This window comes from Chroicocephalus ridibundus, chromosome 4 (assembly GCF_963924245.1).
Source record: "Chroicocephalus ridibundus chromosome 4, bChrRid1.1, whole genome shotgun sequence".
In the NCBI taxonomy this organism is placed as follows: domain Eukaryota; kingdom Metazoa; phylum Chordata; class Aves; order Charadriiformes; family Laridae; genus Chroicocephalus; species Chroicocephalus ridibundus.
The window spans coordinates 20,772,893-20,793,203 of record NC_086287.1 but is presented as its reverse complement, the minus strand read 5'-3'; the positions used below and the strand labels follow the sequence as shown (position 1 = coordinate 20,793,203).

At 42.1% G+C, this 20,311-nt stretch overlaps 1 protein-coding gene across 4 annotated transcripts in view; it reads left to right on the top strand.

Moving 5' to 3' along the window:
• The window catches only part of PHRF1 (PHD and ring finger domains 1), a 31,882-nt gene that overhangs the window by 7,792 nt on the left and 3,779 nt on the right, over positions 1-20,311 (top strand). Inside the window, exons 4-15 of one of the 4 annotated variants that reach the window (XM_063332206.1) lie at positions 365-597; positions 1,558-1,641; positions 2,601-2,722; positions 6,692-6,789; positions 7,349-7,515; positions 9,605-9,734; positions 10,088-10,224; positions 11,055-11,242; positions 12,054-12,173; positions 15,219-15,373; positions 16,236-19,025; positions 19,740-19,891. In XM_063332206.1, the coding sequence (XP_063188276.1) occupies positions 365-597; positions 1,558-1,641; positions 2,601-2,722; positions 6,692-6,789; positions 7,349-7,515; positions 9,605-9,734; positions 10,088-10,224; positions 11,055-11,242; positions 12,054-12,173; positions 15,219-15,373; positions 16,236-19,025; positions 19,740-19,891 (4,376 nt within the window). Of the gene's footprint in view, positions 1-364; positions 598-1,557; positions 1,642-2,600; positions 2,723-6,691; positions 6,790-7,342; positions 7,516-9,604; positions 9,735-10,087; positions 10,225-11,054; positions 11,243-12,053; positions 12,174-15,218; positions 15,374-16,235; positions 19,026-19,739; positions 19,892-20,311 lie in introns of all 4 variants that reach the window. The other 3 variants (XM_063332207.1, XM_063332208.1, XM_063332204.1) reach the window with 3 other exon arrangements.

Genomic DNA, 20,311 nt, shown 5'->3' with positions numbered 1-20,311 from the left:
TTATAACTTTATTTCTTTAACTTCAGTGTTCAGTGGTAGCCTGACATATCTTACTCTTGTTGTTTTGATAATCTATTGGTTTCCTACTGTCTGTCCTTTTTAATCTCTCGCAAGACTAGTCATGTTATCAGGCTTTACTTTTGCTTTATTTTTCACCGGAGTAATCCATTGCTGTGAAGGGATTTAGGAAAAAAGAAAACAGCAAAAATTATTGCCTCAATCTGGGGAGGCTGTGCTTCGCTCTGGCAGACCCATAAAATAAGCTTACTTGGAATTTTCTGTGAACTGGCTCCCCATCCTGCCCACCCTCGCTGCTGAAGCCCTGCAGCACACAAGAGTTGTTTTTCTTCTCTCACTTTTTAAGATTGCGAAGACGATGATGAAGAAGAGGAAGAGGAGGAAGAAACAGAGGCCGCTGTGGGGGGAATGACTGATTCTCTGAAATTAGAACCACGTATAAACGGAGCAAGCATTTCCTCTGATGAGGATGGTGAAAACTGCCCCATTTGCCTCAACACATTTAGGGATCAGGCTGTTGGGACTCCTGAGAACTGTTCCCATTACTTCTGCTTGGACTGCATCGTGGAGTGGTCTAAGGTGAGCTGTTTTGTCCCTGGTGTGGCCTTCTAGTGCGCTCTGCGCTCTCCCCTCTGATTGTGCTGCTCTGCTGTAATGAGGACAAAACACTGTAATATTTATATTTGCTTTCTTAAGCTTTTTTGAGTTACTGTTCCATTTGGCAGGATTCATGTTTGTGAAGCGTGACTCTGTTTTTCTTGTACCCATCCTGATCTGTTCTCTGAAAGCTCTAATGTCAGAGGCAAGTGTGTTTCTAGGCATCTAAAAGTCGTCTTTTCAAGTCAAAACACCAGTAATACTGTTTTTCTCTGTGTGTGTATGTGTATATTTCTCTGTATATCTATCTATGTTTATCTCTAGCTGAATTCTGTGTTGTGACCATTGGACGGGTGTTTGTTGTAACAGTGAACATTTAAATGTAGAAAAGATAGAAAAGAATACTGACTAAATCAGCAGTTTGCTCTGAATTCAGTTTTCAGAGTTCCTTGCCACCTAACTGTGTAGTTCCCATAATCATAATCCAGGGTGACAAATTACAACAGAATTTACTGTGCCTGCAGCAGTACCAGTGATAATTAAATTTAAAAAAAAAAAATAAATCACTCTTACTGAGTGTATTTGTAAGCCACTTCCAGTTGCTCCTTCGTCCAAAGGAAAGAAAATACCCTAAAACATGAGCACTATTTCAAGGGAATGTTTGCAAGAACTTTGATGTTGCTTTGGCGGTTGAATAATAATTAAATGACTTTGGTATAATAAATGCTTTTCTAAAAATGCATGTTTTCCCTGATACAGTAGGTTGGTTGTAAACCACATAAGTCAGATTTAAGTACTTAAAATGTCAAGACCAATAGCTGTTAAAACGATTACTACATTGATTTAATGCTTATTACATTAATAATTGAAGATTTCCTTTTTAAAAATTGAATGAAGAGATGTGCTTATTAACTGTATGGGAAAATATTTTTTTCTTTCTAGAATGCAAACTCCTGTCCAGTGGATCGAATCCTCTTTAAGTACATTAGCATTCGGGCACGTTTTGGTGGTAAAATCTTAAAAAAGGTGAGCTTTCTACTGTAGCAAACAGGCCAGTTGCCACAAAATAGCTGTTCAAAGCTTTAGCATTTTTGTCTGATATTTGTAATCTGGATGAATTATTTCTCTCCTATGTTGAGATTGCCTTTTAAGGAACTGTTACTATTTTTCTTCCTCCTTAACCACGTTTCCTGCAATATTGTGTATGGATTGAAGTCTGGCATCTATTTGATGTAAAAAAAAAAAAAAAAAAAAAGGTGATTTTCATAACTGCCTCTTTTGCATAATGGACATTTGACTGTTAAGCCTGCCCACATAGGGAAAATGCCTCATGTACTGCAGGTGCTATTATAAAATGAATAGGAATAATTGAGGCTATACATGATCTCTTATGTTTTGCTACCAGCTATACTGTGTAGCAATTGGGTTTGTAAGGGAAGACAGACACAAGGCAATAGTAGAGCTTTTAAAAGCACAGGTTGAGTCTCTCACAAAAGAGTATCGAAGATCTGTCATTACTCTTTATTAATATCAGAAACATGGCGCTTTTCAGGGGACATTGAGGAGTTTGACGTTGTTTTCATAAACTGATGGTTTATTATTAAGTGTTTGCATTTAACAGAAGTGTGAATTAACATATAAATGATATGTTTCGGGAGGGGAAAAAAGCTAAGTTCGCTCTCTTTTGTTTCTGGGTTTGTTTTGGTTTTTTTTTTTGTTTCTTTGACTACTTTTGATCTTATTTGGGAACTTTGGTTTCTACCGTTCTTACAGTGTGGTTTTCTATAGTTGTTGGTGTCTGACAGTAAACAAGTTTGGTAGATGTTTCCAAGCATTTGATCGTGTCCTGGATGTGTTGAATGAGTTAATTGAAAGTTCTGGTATGTAACAGTGGTTTTGGTTCATTCACTTTTAGGTTTTTAGGTGACAATTGATTTTAAAAAGCGTCACATTCCGCATAAAATGTGAATCCCTCTTTTATTTAGATTCCTGTTGAGAACACGAAAACTCAGGGTAATGATGGAGAGGATGATCCAACCTTCTGTGAGGTGTGTGGCAGAAGTGACCGCGAGGATCGCCTGCTGCTGTGTGATGGCTGTGATGCAGGGTAAGAAAGGTAGCACTGTACCACATGTGTGATTGTAGTGCTGCAGGGCTGGCAAGTGTTTGGTCCACAGTCACTGTCTGGTTTGTAGGCTGCCCCTTGCTGCTTTCTTCAGGCTCATCATGTGGCCAGACTTGTATCCATGTGCTTATAGTGTAGACATCCCCAGGATGTGATGCATGCTTTTCTGGTCATGGAACCACATATGTGTGGAGAGTCCTGCATACATCAGTGCTGCAGACCACCCAAACAGGTGACCATACCTTCAAGTGATGAAGCTGGTTTTGCTCATCCATGCAACACCTACATGCATGGAGGGTAAAAAACATGTATTTTTTTTATGTCTCCTTGAGAGGATGCATGACTTGACCCAACGGATTGGGCATTAGTGCTGTGCAGGACAAATGCTGAAGATTCACAGTTTTGTGAAATTTTGAAGTCTTTTCTTTGTAGCCATAGCTATTAAATAATTCCCTTACTCTTGCTTACTTCTTTCTGTGCCTAACTTTTTTTCCCTCCTTTATTAATAAAATAAGGGTTTAAGTAGAGGCATCAAGATACTTCAACACAACTTTGGCCCTACAGTCGTCTTCTAGAATTTAAAGCTCTTATACTGTTTAGTCAGTCTTGCAGCATTGTCAGTTTAATGATTTCAAAAGTTACCCATTGAACGAAGAGAGTTACTTGCTTGCGATGAATATGTAGAATAATTTTTCCAAAATTACTTCTAGCAATCTAACTAGACATCTGGTAAGTCTGGTTTTGTCTTTGTGTTCTGTAGTGTCCATATACACTGATTCATCTTCTGGAGAAGAGACAAAATCAGAAATGCTAAACATTGTTAAGCATGTCATTAGAAAACTGAGTTTAAAATACTTGGTCAAGACCAGTGTTTCATAGGTCTTATCAGAAGTCATGTCTTTCAGTTCTTTCTGAACTTTCATAATCCTTACCTGACCTCAGAGTATGCTTCACATTTTCCTTTGTGATATCTCAGTAGTTCCTCTGATTCTTATTTTTTTTCCAAGTCTGATACAGTCCCTAATTATTTTTTTTCATCTTATTTTCCTAAAATAAGTTCTTCATAAAATGCTTGACTTCTAGAGTTGGCACTTCGGGAAGCAATTCCTGAAGAAAGAACTTGCAGTCTTTACTAGCTCACCATGGCTGAGATTAACTCTAGAAAAATGCAAAATAGCTTGCTTCAAATCGTAGTTTTATTCCTCTGCATTCTCCGATCTGACAACAGAGTGAAAATTTCATCAGTTATTTTTGCCAACAGTTCTAAAGCCAGTGGAGTCATCCTGTCTTTCCATTGCTTGTAGCTAGATGTGGCTTTCCACAATGTTTAAACTGTGTGGTATAATGCTATTATGTTGTGAATGTAAGTTATGGCTTAAGTAATCAAATCTTTTTCCATTGAAACCATTTTTCGGGTAAGACTTGATGGAATGTGACAACCTGACTTTCTGAACTGTGTCACAATACCATTAAGACCAGTATGAATACAAAAGTGCACATCTCTAGACACTTGAACAACCAGTAGAAAAAGGGTTAATTGCATTAACAGTGTGACACACTGATGTGTGACTTCATTCAGGTTACCAAGTAGCAAGAAGAGATTAACACTGATAGAGGGATAGGTGTCAAGAAGATGAAGAACAGGGCTACATCCGCAACCAAAAGTCCTTAATTTCGTAGATCTCTTTTCTTACAGTTTGTGAGGACTGTGACAAAACAATGAGGCCGAAAGTCCCCAAAAGCATACATTCATTCCTTAAAGGTACAAGAAAGAAGTCCGAAATTAGTTTTTCTCTGCCAGTCACAGAGCCAGTAATGTGTTGAGGACTTGCTGGCCAGTGTCTCTTGCCCTCTGCTTTGCACACAAATAATCCTGGTCAGACTACTTGGGCACACGGAGTCTTTGTGCTTGTGAGTGGGTGGGTACAAGAGTGCAAGTCAATGAACCTGAGAAAATAAGTGTGGGTAAAATCAATTTACTTCAAGTTTTTCTGTGAAAACTTCTGTAAGATCTGGCATTGAGTTTTGTTATGATGATTTTGTGAGTGATGAGGTTCTTTCCCTATCCAGGGGACTCTAGATAGCTGTTACAACAGGTTCCCCAGTGTTCGGTTTTAAGGCCAAAAGTCTCTGCATGTTAAGTGGGTCATAATGTGACTTCAGAACTCCCAGAGTTAATTTGAAAACTATGTAATGAATTTCTTGCTACAAGTGCTTTTGTTATGACTTTGGCCTGAACCTAACAATATTACTTGTCAGAATACTACTTTGGGGAAATGATCTCATTCCTGGTAGCTGGCAGTTGGGAACGAACTCTACTTTCCCAGAGAAGGAGAGTAGTTTGGTACTATGTTTTTGAAGTAATGATTTATTCCAAACATCATTTTTCAACTTCCATCTTCTTAAGCCTCTGAAAGAGTGTAAAATCTCATCTGCTAAGGTGTACTCTTTCATGCAAGCAGGACATGATATTCCATTTTGTATTGACAATATATTTTAATATAAACATAATATTGGCGGTTTGGGCAGTTTAGCTGCAAATTGAGTTTATCACAACATGGTTGGGAACAGGTTTGAAAGACACAATCCGAAGTCGGACTGAGGGGTGTGAGGTAGACTAACACCTTAGTCTGTCTGTGATTTTTTTTCTTTTATTCCTATGAAATGGCATTAGACTGTCAGATGGATGTCCCTTCCCTTTCCTTACTCTATGGCCAGGCACTGAGATATGTTATCAGGCAGTGAATTTTGGCACAGGAAGGTGAAACAGAGAGCTTCAGTCTTTTTCCTTTACTTATTTCAGAGCTAAACACTGTACTACATCAGGAATAACAGTAGAGTTTCCCCTTATAGAAAAAGGATAAAGTCGGTCATAGAAATTTTACTAGTTTGAAGCTGAAGGTCTTACCTGAAGGCCGTGGTCTCCCCATGTTCCTTGTCTAGGGAACTTGGTCTAAGCACTCGGTTTTAATGGGAAACATCTCATTTACTTGGGAAATCTGTTTTAATTCTTTTTAGCAGTGTAGCTTGAAAATGAGTTGCTTCAAAAATTCTGTGTTACTAACGACTGTCGCTTTGGCTCAGTTTTAATTGCGGAAAATGGAATTGGAACAAATTACAGAACCCAAGTTGGGTAATGTTGAAAGGCTTTCCTGGGTAGCTTCTCTGTAAGTGGTGGTGAGACCGTTCAGTCTAGCTGCTCAGCCTGTTGTGTAGAGAACATTTCAAAAGGCCTACCTAAGGGAGCATCATGCACTCTTCTTTCCCTTTGAGATTTCATAGGGATGAACACGGTTCTCAGTCAGATGGTGTTTGGAAGTCAGCGTGATTAGTCTGCAGTCCTGCAAGCAGCCGTATGAAGCCAGTGCTCTGCAACCCAGCTTGTGTAGCTACGCAGAAATCCTTATCACCAGTTCTCTTAATGATGCCAGGATTACGTGGGATGCAATGCTTTTATTTAACATAACAAGGCATTGCAGTTGACCTGTGTCTAGTCATGCAGATAAAATGTTCATTCGTACCAGTAACGTTCATACTATGTCAGTTTGCAGGAAACTGATGTTGTTTCCTGATTTCTGGGGAGACATCCCCAGCATGTCAATACTTCTCTCCTTTCTCTTTGCCACCATCAGTTTTGGCTCTGCACATTTCTTCCAGCTTGGGTTCAAATGGCAAGCGATACACCACACAGTGAGGGGAAAAACGCTCACTTTTCTGAGCTTTTTGAGCCTGAAGTGATCAAAATGCCATCTAGAACTGAAGACCCTTATATAACTATCAGGTAGCATTGTTTCTCTGGACATTGGTAGAAGCAGATGCCTAGACCATAGTTTCAAGCTTAAGAAAATGTGTCCACCTTATGTAGCACGTGGACGGAGGAAAAAGGCTCTCTTGGTAAGGAGCACATTGTTTGATTTTTCTTTTTTATTTTTCTTTTACTCTTTTCTCAAGGTATCACATGGAATGCCTTAATCCACCTCTCAGTGAAGTCCCTGTAGATGAGTGGTTCTGTCCAGCCTGTGCACCCATGGGTGCCAGTGCTGCTGCAGGTAAGGGTTTTGTGGTATTCAGTCAAAGTAAATATTTTTCTTCTGACTTAAACGATGTGAAGCATGTCCTGTTATGAAGAGGTGTTTAACCCCTGGTTTTATCTGTTTTAAATAATTTTTTTGGATAGGCATTCTCTCTTGAACCTAAAGAGTTGATTTGAACTCTTGCCTGATAAGAGAATCTTGTTTATTAAGATTTTCATCTGCCGTTACAACCTCCGAAGCTACTTCTTACAAGCATTCATTAACCTTCCTGAGGCAAGCCCAGCACTGTAGCGCAACTACACTGTATTACATTGGAAAGAATTTATTGGTAACCTGACCTCAGATTGCCAAGGTAGCAGCAATTTCGGTTACCTAGAAAATCATCTTTCTGTGTAACAGTCTGAAGCAGTGGTCTCTGTGGTCATTTCCTTCTGAGAGGATAATGTCTGCCTTTGGAGGTGGTTGTTGTAAGAAAGGGAATACTGTTGTTTGGGGTTTTTTTGTCCAAAATTCTTGAAATGCTTTCACCTGTAGAAAGACAAGTCACCTGGGCGTCTTTTTTTTCAAGATACAGATCATGTCAGCGAAGAAGAGGTTGCTGCCCTCGTGGCTGATGTTATTCCTACCACCAGTCGACTGCGCCCTCAAGTCCGAACCCGAGCTATAGCCAGAACTCGGCAGAGCGAACGAGTTAGGGCAACAGTGAACAGAAACCGGATAACAACAGCGCAACAAATTCAGGTATTTAGGAGTATTTGCTAATGAGCGTCTGGCAGAACCTTGTGGAAGAGATGAAGTAAGTTCCCCCTTAAGTAGCTCAGCTGTCTGTGTGGACTGTCCATAGCACAATGGTTAGTAGTTGTGGAGTTCTTTTAAATTGAGACGTAGAACACGTGCAAACTGAGTGCAGCACATGACCAAGACTCTCTATTTTGGAATCTGTGGTAGCTTCCTCTCTTAGTCTGCATTTTATCACCTCAGCTGTGAGCAAAATTGTATTTTTATTCCTAGTTAATGCAGTTTGTGCACTACTTCTGTTTTTTTAGCATGCTTTTTTGCTGAGACAGGGCATGTTTGTGTATTTGCCTGTTTGTCCTCCTGCCCCCTTCCCTGTAGCAGTAGAATCTGTTGGCCACCTTCAGCGAAACTGAAGAGAAAAATTTAGTATTTTTAAGGTTTCTATGTTTTTGAAAATCAGCTTCTTATTGAAGAGAAGAAACCCAGGTGCTAGTGTCCTCAATGATGTGTCAGTGTGAGTTCAACCACATTAACAGGTAGCAGAGAATCTATGCAAGAAAGTATCCCAAAGGTTCCTCAAATCCTTTACTCACTGAAGTGTTTACTGAAGATGACTGCAGCTGAGATGTTTCTGTTGGCGGGGATAATTACAATCCTTTAGGTAACAATTAATATGCTGCAAGCTGAGAACTTTCAAACTTGGGGATCTCCTGTCTGCCTTGCCCTCTGGCTTTAGCCAAAGCACTCTACTACTTGGATAAAAATAAAAAGCCTTAAATTGCACAGGAGCATATGGTGAGTTAGTGTGGAAGCTGCACCTGTAAATAACCTCCATGGGACTAGTGGTATGTTAATTGATTCTTCATTAACACTACTTTTGAATTTGGTAGAAATATGTGAAATTCTAAAACTTTTGAAAGGAAGAGGAGGATCTGACTTGTCTTTCCCCTGAGGATGGTCAGCCATGGCAACAGGTTGCTTGGACAGTTCTTGAAACCTCTAGTGGCGGTCAGTACCCATCTGAAGAAAGGCTTAACTGACCTGGATTGAATTCAGTGTTGACCAGTGACCAGAAAGGTCGGACCCTTCTGAGGGACACCCCAAGATCCTGCCCAACCTGAATTACTCCATGATTCTATGAAAATAAACTTCATTTCATCTGACAATAACATGCCATTTTGGTTTTGATTGTATAAGTCAGGTTTTTTCCAAAGATAGGAAAATGTAGAAAAGAAGGAGAAGGGAAGAGTAAATAAAGTATTTCTTCAAGCCCTTCCAACCCAAGCCATTCTATGATTTTGTGATGTTTTAGGAACATGGTCGGTGTGGGCATGGCCAACTTAACATAGCTATTGAGAGAAACCTGCTCTTAACATCTTTCCAACCCAAGGAAGCAACAAACGTGTGCTATGTTTGCCCAGCAAAGAAGGCTTTGAATTCACATTCTGAGGCTGGTGGTTCAGTGTCCATACACTTCAAATCTGTTTGCTTCAATGTGGTTGACCCTTGAGTAAAAAGAGGAAGAGGAATTTGAACCTTGTAGGAGCAGCCCCTGCTTTATCGCAATGAAGTAATGCTCTGGAGGGGGGGACTCTCACCTGCCATTTCAGTGAGTTCCCTGAGGTGTGTGTTTGAAATGCTGCCTCTGGACACGTTTCACAGCATTAGGTAAATCTGACCTAAAGAATGAGGAGTTTAAGACAGGGGACCTGTACTGTGTTGGCTTTTCAGTCTTAGCTCGTCTGACTTTGCTGTGTGATGAGCCAGAGGTCAGATAGGTGGATCTGGGAAAGTTCTTAAGTGAACTTTTTCGTTAAGGAAATGTCAGTCTCGGGGATTGTTCTAATTTTAAAGAGTCAGACTAGCCATGACCTGTAATACCAAGGGAGGCCAAAGAGCCAAGGTTATGTTCTCCTTACTATGGCAGTCAATAGGTGAGAAAGGTGACGTAATTGCTTAACCGGCAGCAGCTTGGTGACATGAGTGCTTCTCATTCACATCTCAAATCCATTTTTCATCAAATGCTTTTATAACTAACTTGTTGCTGACCTTTAGATACCTGTATAGTGTAACTTCTTAATCCCCCATGCAGCACGTGCCAAGGTACCTCATGTCCTCTGTTCTGGATGAAACAATTGAAGCAGTTGTAGCAGGCCTAAACACAGCCATCTACCAGCGTCCTCTTACGCCGCGGGCTCCTACTAGGCAGAAAAGAAAAACAGGTAAGGGCATTGCACACCTTCTGTGGTTCCCATCTGCAAGAATAAAAGGTTTGGCAAGATAAGCCTGAATCATAAAAATACTCTTAGCTGTATGCTGTCACACCAGCTACAGGAGTATACCACATGCATTTACTTCTTTCTCCATATCGCCTCTGCCCAGAAGTGTCTTGAAGGCTGCTTTTAAATAAATCCTAATGATTTCACTTTTTCTGCTCTGATGTTTTATATGGTTGCAGTACCCTGTAGGTGTCTCTTAACTGCTTTGTGTGCCATGGGGGAGTGAAAAGGGGAGTACAGGGTATAATGCAGTGCCAGCACTTAGCCAGGTACTTGGTTGTCTTTTGTCCCATCAGGTAGGAGGAAGAAAGCAGGAGGCAAAAAAAGAACTCAGACAAAATCTGCTGGGAAGAAGAGTTCAGGGGGACAGCTGAAGAGACGCAAGCGTCTGATAAAGAAGAGAAGGGGCAAAAAGATGAGAGTAAGGTCACATGTGAGTTTCTGCCAGTGTCAGTATCTGACGTTTTTCTGCCATCTGTAAAAGCGCTATAACATGGAATTCAATGGAAAAAATACTGTCTTATAGTGATAGCAGATAACTTTTTTTTTCTGGTACAAGTATGTGCAGGATATGTCCAGTGTACTCCAGAAAGATGCTGTATGTGGAAATGAATTGCTACTTCCAGACAGGCCTGCTGGGTTTGCTGACAAATCCTGTTATCTGAACTGCAGGGCTCTCACTGTAAAGCACGTCCTGCAGGCTTTGTGTTACGCCTTGCCGTTCAGCTGTAGTGTTTACTTGGTACTGATGCAAGCTCAGTTAAAATTACCACCACCTATTCTTTTTAATAGGCTATGGATGTTTGTGTCTGTGTTGCAAACCCAGTTAATCAGCTGTTAAGGGCTCTCAAAATCCCTTTCAGTTGCGGATAGTGTTCTCATGTGAACTATAATGAATACTCTGCCCCAGTTGACTTTTGTCCTCAGCTACCTTAACTAGAGTTTACATCGTCAGCCACAACTGTCCCTCCAGCCTTTGATATGGAATTGACAATTTTGAATGACATTATTAAAGATTTTTAGAAACTTACCTGGCCACTTAAAGCTGATACGTGCAGTCTCTGTATGAAGTGACATATAGGCCATAGTTAGAAGTTCAATAAATGCTTTAAAACAAATATAGACAATAAATGCACACTGCTTCTGCTCCTGATGGTAGTAACCTGCTGACTGTACTTAGCCTAAGTGAAGAGTTTGGGGCTTTATAACCCAGGGTACATACCTGCCCTAACATACAAATAACCTAATCTGTTGTCTGTGCAGGTGAAAAATGAGGCTACTGCTCGCTCCCGTATTGCAAGAACTCTTGGTCTTAGTAAACCTTTGCGTGGGGCCTCGCTTCCTTCCATGTACAAACCAATGGAGCCCTCACTTGGTCTGATGAGAGCAGATATCGGTGCAGCTTCTCTGTCTGTGTTTGGAGATCCATATGAGTTGGATCCTTATGAAAGGTAAGATATCTCTGGACTGTGATCAGGGACCTGATAATCTTGCAAGTGTCAGGTTGTTTGTAAATGTGACTTTTTGCGGAGTGTAGACCTTGTGTCTGAAGATGGCTTTGGATACACAGCTCATAATGACACGTTGGCCTGTTCTTTCTTTCCTTCTTGTCTGACTTGCTGAGCTCGTAAAGAGTTAGGCTTTTTTAAAGAGGTTTGCTGAAATAATAAGCCTTGTGAAACCTTTAATAACACCTATGGGGTTATTCAAAGGCTAGAATCTGAAGGAGTCAGATCCTAATCAGTCATTTTCTATATATTTATTTCAAGTGGAGGTAGCGTATTTGGTATACAATAAACAATGACTTCACATAGAATTAAATGGACCTGTGGAATATTCCGTGTTTCTCTTTTTCCCATCTTCACTTTTCCAGACACTTTAAGTTCAGGAGGAATCTTACTATGCCATAGTGTGTGTCACTCTTAAGCTTTGGATTTTGGTTGCGGGGGCATGTGAAATTATTGTTGGTAAAAGTTAATTTTCAACTGAATAAGTCTTTTTGATCCTTTCATAAAAGGAAATTACCCATTTAATATTTTTAAAATAAAAATCTGCATTTCGATCTCTGCTGGCTGAGATGTGCGGTTCTATTTATGTAGCCACAGAAAATAAGTATATTGCACAAATCTTTTTTTCATGTATCATAATAAAACAAATGATGCTCTTAACACCACTAGGGTAGATATGGTTAATCTACTTCATCTATTTGATGTGAAAAACATTCAGAAAATTTCAGGGTTCATGTGTGTGTTTTACCCACAGTAATGAAGAGGTTCCAGCAAATCCAGATTCACCGGTGAGTGCCAAAAGGAGAGTTCTCTCCCAGTCAGCACTGAGGTCTCACCGTCCTGTAGCTAGACCTATTTCTGTGGGACTTCCCAGGTAAAAATCCATAAAGTTATTTATTTTATTTTTTTCTTAATTGTCTAATGACCGTAACAAAAGAGCAAACTGGGTCATCATCCTAGTTTAGCTCTTTTCTTACCCTGTGTATTTTGAAAGAGTGTGTGAGTGCATGTGTGCCTGCACATGTATAGATAAATAACCACAGCATTTTATGCAAGAATTCTTTTTTTTATGTTGAAGGACCTACGCTTACTCCTTCATAATAGCTTTAACTGTTGCACTGAAATTTAAAATTGGTATTTCCACCCTAATGTGGCTCTTCTTATTTTGGGATTGTTTAGTTAACCCCATTAGTATGTTCTAAATTCCAGTCTCGTAGAATCATTTAGGCTGGAAAAGACCCTTGGGATCATCGAGTCCAACCATCAGCCCCACTCTACAAAGTTCTCCCCTACACCATATCCCTTAACACCACATCTAAACGAGTCTTAAACACATCCAGGGATGGTGACTCCACCACCTCCCTGGGCAGCCTATTCCAGTGTCTAACCACTCTTTCTGTGAAAAATTTTTTCCTAATGTCCAGCCTAAACCTACCCTGTTGCAGCTTGAAGCCATTCCCTCTTGTTCTATTGCTAATGACCTGTGAGAAGAGACCAGCACCAACCTCTCTACAATGTCCTTTCAAGTAATTGTAGAGGGTGACGAGGTCTCCCCTCAGCCTCCTCTTCCTCAAACGGAACAGTCCCAGCTCCTTCAATGGCTCCTCATAAGATTTATTCTCCAGGCCCTTCACCAGCTTCCTTGCCCTCCTCTGCACTTGCTCCAGCACCTCGATATCGCTCTCGTATTGAGGTGCCCAGAACTGGACACAATACTCAAGGTGTGGCCTCACCAGTGTTGAGTACACGGGGGACGATCACCTCCCTCCTTCTGCTGGTCACACTGTTTCTAATACAAGCCAGGATGCCATTGGCCCTCTCGGCCACCTGGGCACACTGCTGGCTCATGTTCAGCCGCTTGTCAATTAGAACCCCCAGGTCCTTTTCTGCCAGGCAGCTCTCCAGCCACACTTCCCCAAGCCTGTAGCGATGCATGGGGTTGTTGTGGCCCAAGTGCAGGACCCAGCACTTGGCCTTGTTGAAGCTCATTGCATTAGCATTGGCCCATTGATCCAATCTATCCAAGTCTCTCTGTAGAGCCTCCCTATCCTCATGCAGATCATCATTCCCGCTTAACTTGGTGTCATCTGCAAACTTGCTGATGATACACTCTATGTCCTTATCAAGATCATAAAGAAAGACGTTAAACAGAAATGGTCCCAACACTGAGCCCTGAGGAGCACCACTTGTGACTGGCCACCAGCTGGATTTAACTCCATTGACAGCCACTCTTTGGGACCATCCAGCCAGCCAGTGCTTGATCCAGCAGATCATATGCTCATCCCAGCCATGAGCCGCCAGTTTTTCCATGAGAATTCTCTGGGGAACAGAGTCAAATGCTTTTCGAAAGTCTAGGTAGACAATATCCACAGCCTTTCCCTCATCCAGTAATCGGGTCGTCTTGTCATAGAAGGAGATCAGGTTCGTCAGGCAGGACCTGCCTTTCATAAACCCATGCTGACTAGGCCTGATCCCCTGCTTGTCCATTATATGACTTGTAATGGCACTCAAGATGATCTGCTCCATGACCTCCCCTGCTACCAAGGTCAGACTGACAGGCCTATAGTTTCCTGGATCCTCCTTTCTGCCTTTCTTGTGGATGGGTGCTACATTTGCTACCCTCCAGTCCATTGGGACCTCCCCAGTTAGTCATGACTTCAGGTAGATCATGGAAAGTGGCTTGGCAAGCACATCTGCCAGCTCTTTCAGCACTCTTCCATGGGAGGTGTGAGAAGTTTACATGGATGTCCTCTAATGCATGGCGAAGGTTGGTTTCTCAGGATTAAGATAGTATATTTTTATGATAACTTGGAATATTTCTCTACCTTTCCCATCTCAGTCCTGAAGGAAGCCTTTCAGGAAGCTTTCCATGTCCTCCGAGTTAGTTGAGTAACGCATTGTTTAGAAGGTAGAACTGTTTAACTGAAATTCAGTATTTCTAAAGGCTTGATTTGCCTGGACTACAGCAAGTTTCCTGGTCTGGCCTGGGCAGCCAATTCTTTTAGCCTTCCCATTTTGTCTTTGTTGTATGTTATCACGGGGTTTTGGTGTACATTATATTTGGAAAGTTTGCATACAGAAATGAGATGTAGCTCCCTCGAAGAGCTGGGTCTTTTGGTCCCTTTTGAAGTTGTGGTTTGTTGTGGTGGCTTTTTTTTTTTAAACCCAAACAAAGAAAACCCCAAAATTCCACCACCAAAAAGCAAAGAAAGAAAAACAAAAAAGCCACACCCCAGCACCAAAAACACTCAAACCTTTTCAGTCCGTATTTCAAGAACAGAGAACTTAGTTAAACCATTTTAATAACACTGAGTAATGCATAAAGGGGAGTGTTTGTGTTGTCCCGTGTGTGTGAGTTGTTTTTCAGCGTAATTCCTCCTATGCCATGCTCTTAGCTACCCTACCTGTAGGCACCTGTGTGTATTCTGACTAGTGCTAAACACTGGTTCAAGCTGCATCAGCTTTTTTAGATAGCAGTGTAGGGCTGAGGAATACACTTGTGATCCTGATTTGGTGAAGGGAAGAGAGGCAGCTGGGATGGAAATATCTCTGAAGTGCTGAACAGTGGTTTATGCTTCAAAAATGCATCTTAAATGCACTGGAAAGTCAATCTTGATGCACTACACAGTGAGCACCACTCTTACATAAGATTAAAAGCATACGCTTACCAAATGTCTCTGGTATGATTACATGCCTTCCTATCCTGTGGTGTTCCTGTAGGCAGTCAGTAAAAGCTTCACCTTCTGTTTGTCAGAGGGAGATGGGGGATGAATGACTCTAGTGAAGCCAAAACTACAAGTGACCTTCCCTGGCTGACCTCTGTTTATGCCCTTGGTTTTGGTTTCTTTTTAATGTAATGTGTGTGTATAGAACAAGTGCTGTAAGAGTAAAGGAAATATAACCCCTCTGAAACATGCAGAAGCAGTGTACCTGCCTTGAGTCCCGATCAAGAAGCAGAAGCTGCCCCTGTGCCTGATCTATTGGGAAGTATCCTGTCTGGACAGAGCTTTCTCATGATGAGTAGTTCGGATGTGGTCATCAACAGAGATGGTTCGCTGACAGCGAAGAAGGCAGGTAAGGGTTTGGCGCTTCATGGTGCGATTAGTCTCTTTGTTTCATCCGCGTCTGCCCTGGTCCTACATGCTGCATGGTTTCAAACATAGGGGTATCCTTATTGAGCGTTTGGATACGTAGGGTAGATTTGGTAGTTGCCAGCAGTAATCCATCTAATAAGATTCTTATGTATGCTCTGAAACTGTGTTACTTGTCTCTGTTTTAATTGCAGAGCTGAGGTGTTACTGGAGGATTTTGGTTTTAATGGGTAGTTTTCTTCTTTCAGAAGTACTGCACTGTAGTTTCATGCTTTGTTATAAAAAACAGAGGACTGGATAGAGCAGAGATACCTTAATATCCAATTCTTCTGGCATTTGTCATGCATTGCTGCCATGCCTGTGAACTGTACTTCAGTTTGAAGAGCAGTGATGAGGACCTTGGCAAGAAGTTTCTTTTCAAAAGTAAAGCTCTAGAATCCGTGCTGGCATGTTCAGCTGTGTCTTCCTTTGGCATGGTGTTATCTGGAAAGAATCTCTTCAGATTGAAACTTAGAGCTTTATTCTTAAAATAAGTACCTGTAAAGTCCTCTGTTACAGTAAGTTTTATCAATCAGCAACTACAGGATAATAAACACGAATCTGGTGATATCTACAGAACAGAATAATTTATTTCCTAAACATTAGTGTTTACTTCAAAGATGCAGTTGTCTGGCATTAAACCCAGAGCATCTGACCAAAAGAACTATTATACCACCTTATTACCGTGTAGCATGTCTGCAAACCAAAGTGGAACTTAACATAATTAGCTCAGTACTTCCTTTGATGTTGGGGGAAAATGTCCAGATACGTACCGAAAAGCTTAATTGTTTGCTTGTGTGCCATAGCTCCACTTCACAGAAAATCAGCGAATGACTTGCGAGTGGATGATGGTTCAGGACATAACACCCAACCGAGTACAGTGCACTCAGGGACCACAGCAAGCACCTCCATTGCTGGACCTTCAGTTTCCTCTGGGCTGAGTACTCACACCAGACCCTCCTCCTCAAGCTTGTTTTCATCCCCTTCACCCTCGCTGAGCAGGACTGAGCCTGCAGCAAACCCTGCACAGACTACATCAGAAAAGGCAACTGTAAAATCAGAATATTCAATGACACCCAGGTCTGTTCAGACTCAGAATATAGCTACTCTGAGCAGGCATGGCTCCAAGTTAGATGATATGCCCAGATTTAATGGAAACTCTAAAAACTTTGCACCCAGTGACTCATCTTCAAAGCCTCTGAGCTGTAACTTGGATTCTGGCTCAAAAGCTGTAACTGTGAGGCAGCCATTAAAACCACCTCCCAAGAGAATTGACATCTTTGAGCTTCCCAGGATACCAAAGATTAAAAAGGAAACCAGCAGCAAGCAGGTGGAGCCGAAACCAGCAGGAAGCCAAAGCTGTGACATCCCCAGCTCCTGTATAACCCAGTTGACTGGCAAAGAGAGCACTAATCAGCCGGGAAGGGGTAGCAAGATGGAAAGCCAGAAGTCAAATGCCAAGGAATCTCAGCAACAAACCCGTACGAGTGGGGTGTCTTTTTCTACCAATACGGGCACGTATAGCAGTTCATCACTACTGGGCCCTTCGAGGAGCAAGGGCCCAAGCTCTTTTGAGAGTTTTAAAATCAATATTCCTGGAAACGCCGGACATCCCAGCAGACTGTCTAACCCAGGATTTTGTAACACCTTCCGCCCTGTGGATGACAAAGTGCAACAGAAAGAGAGTCCTTCACCTCTTTTCTCAGTTAAGAAAAAGCAGGTTAAAAGTGAAATATATGATCCCTTTGAGCCAACAGGATCGGACTCGAGTTCAGCAAGCAGCAGTCCTGAAAGGCTTGGCTCAGGGATCCCGCTAACTAATATTACCAGGACTATTTCTATTGAAAATCCAAAAGTTCAAACGTTTCAAACTGTCCGTCGTTTCACTCCTTACCTGGTAGAAAATGTATTCGGATCTGGGGCTGACTCTGACGTAGCATCTGGTAACACAGAGTCTCATGATGACGTGACGGTAAAAAGCAGGATTGTGGAACAGATCTCTGATACAGAGGAACGAGATAATATGGATGACGAAGACTTTCTAAGCAGTCCTTGCACTTCGTCTGCTGTTAAGCAAATTTCTAGTGCGGAGTGTTTGAAGGAGGAAAGCAGAGAGGGTCCTAATGTGTTCTTTAATGCTGAAGAATTGATTAGACCTAATATTAATGTGAAAGTAGAACCAGATAGTCCTTCAGAAAACGATGGGCAGCAGAAAGTCCAAAAGGTAGAACACACAGAGCGGCGATCGCGTTCCAGATCCTGTTCAAACTCCAGCTCCCGAAGCAAGAAGAAGATGAAAAGGAAAAAGGCACTTGTCAAAGAGCGTAAGAGATCCCGGTCAGGGTCTAGGGACAGAGCACACTCAAGGGACCGAAGCTCCAGATCTACCTCGTGGTCAGGTGGAGAAGAGCATAGCAAAACACACACATTGAAACCCAGGAGCAGGAGGTCTTCTACTGATGGTTCTAGCAGTCACGAACGATCCAAAAAAAAGAAAATGAAGGATAAAACCAAGGATAAAAAGGCAAAAACTTCTTGGTCTAGGGAGAGAAGGAAATCTAGGTCACGTTCAGGTAGTCCTGGAAGTACTTCTGAGTTTTATGAAAACAGGAAAAAGAAAAGACGGTCTCGATCAAGATCAAGACGGAGGGAACATTCCCGGTCAAATAGCATTGAGAGGACTAAGAGGCGGAAACACAGGAGAGACAAAAGCTATGAGAGGTATGATAAAGATAGTAGCTTGAGGTCAAGAGACAGAAAGAGATCGAGATCCAGATCTCGGGAGAGGAGAAAGTGGAGGTCTCGGTCTCGGTCCGCATCTCGATCTCGGGAACACAAAAGCAGCAAATCAAAGGAAAAAAGACCAAGATCAAGATCGCGTTCCAAAGAAAGAAAACACAGATCAAAAGAGACCTCACTTCCTCCTCCACCAGAAAAGGATCAAAAGCCTCCAGTTGAAAATGTGTCCAGGTGTCTGGAGCAACACCATTCCTTCAAACAAGAGCCAAAGGAGGAGCTAGTACTAGAAGAGCTTTCCATAACCATCCAACCAAATGTCAAACTTGAGGAAGTACAGGCTGAGACCCCGGTTCAGTTGAGAGAGGTTCAAGAAACTGTAAAGGTAGAGCCTATCTGTGAGGAAGTGACCAGTGAAACTGCATTCCCTGTGCCAGAGATCACGAACATTTGCGTTCCAATTGGCAATGTGGATTCTTTTGCTGAAACAGAATTAATGAGAAGTAGCGATCCAGCAGTGCTTGGCAGCTGTAGCAATACAAACCTTGAGATTACAGTTAAAATAGAAAATACTGCATTATGTCCATCTCTGGTGGAACCACCCCCAAAGAAGGAAGTTATGCACACTCCCGCTGAGGCTGCACCAATTCAAAGCTCATCCAAAAGCAAAATAACGGATTGTGTGAAGGAGGTCAAAGATGAGTGCCTTGTGTCAAATGAGAAAACCGGTAATTTCAATAAGCCTGAACTAGAGGTGGTACCTCAGGGCCCTGCGTTGAAATCAAAAGCACCAGTGAAAAGAGTTACCTGGAATCTTCAAGAGGAAGAAAGCGGCACGTTGTCTGCTGGAAAAGCTCCAAGTAAGTCTCTCTTTTGGAAAATAAATGGCAGTTGAAGTATTCTGTATGAGGCTTAGGGTTGTGGTGCCTGGCTAAAACTGGTTGTGGTGTAGCAGCTCTGTCACCTGAGCTGGGGTGATCCTGTGGTTTCCAATCCTAAGAGCTGGCATTTGGCACTTGTTGAAATCCTGAGGTGAGTTGTGTTAATGAATCGGAGAGGACATGCTGTCAGCACGGCTCAGCTAGCCAGCGGCAGCTTGTTCAGCCGTGAAGCACGTATTGCAACCCGATCTCTGAACTGGCAGCCCGTGTTCCACCCTTTCTGCAGTTAACTAGAATGGTTGTTTTGCCTTCAGAATTTATAATATTTCTCAGAACTGAGGAGCGTGACAAATCTCTGTAGCTCGCTTCTGCGAGCTTTGCTAAGCCAAAGCTGCTAGGAACAGTTTGGCCTGGGCCCCTCTGCCATGTGCATTGACAGAGTTGCTTGTGTGGCCCTTGTTGGTTACTCTCATGGAAACCCAGTAAAAAGCAATTGCTTAAGGGGATGGTAAGTCCTCTATTATCAGAAGCTTTAAAATGTTGGTGACTGCTAAGCAAAATCCTTTTATAGCTAGCTTCGTTGTTAGATCCTTTTTATTTTAATTTTTTAAAATATAATTAGCTTTGAATCTTTTAACCATTAGGTTTATTTTCTTCTGAAATGTTTTCTTTTCCTTCTCTTGTGAAACCTAGGGGTGCCATTTTACAAACTTCAGCGAGCAAAAGAAGGGGCCTGGAAAGCAGAGGACTTGAACCAAACGTTAAATCAGGTGCAGTTAAATGAGCCTCCTCCAACCAATTATATGATTCCTGAGCCTATGTTTCCTGATCTAGATTCCTCTCAGGTTGGTTCCTATTCTGGCACCCGAGTGTCATGGAAGGCATCCCACTTCATCTGTGCCCTCGTTGTGCAACACCCTCCTCTCATGGCAGAGTTCGCCTTCCTCTGCGTGTGGTACATTTCATGTAGCCCATACACCTCCGCAGTCTAACCATTTAATCTCTCAGGTGGCCCTTACGGGTGAAGAAGCACATTTTCTTCTAATTCCGCTCTATGCGTGCAGCTTCTGTTTTCAGCAGTGACTTGTGGAAAGACGGTGCTGTTTGAGAAGCTGTGAGCTTCTCCCTTGTTGTGATCAGGCTGTAAAAATTGGCCTGGTGGTATCCATCTGTGCCATCAGCCTGTGCAGCCCACCAGTTAAAAAATGAATGGGGCTGGTGCTAGCTGCGTGTGCACAGAGACCTAGTTGAGGGCTGGGATGTTA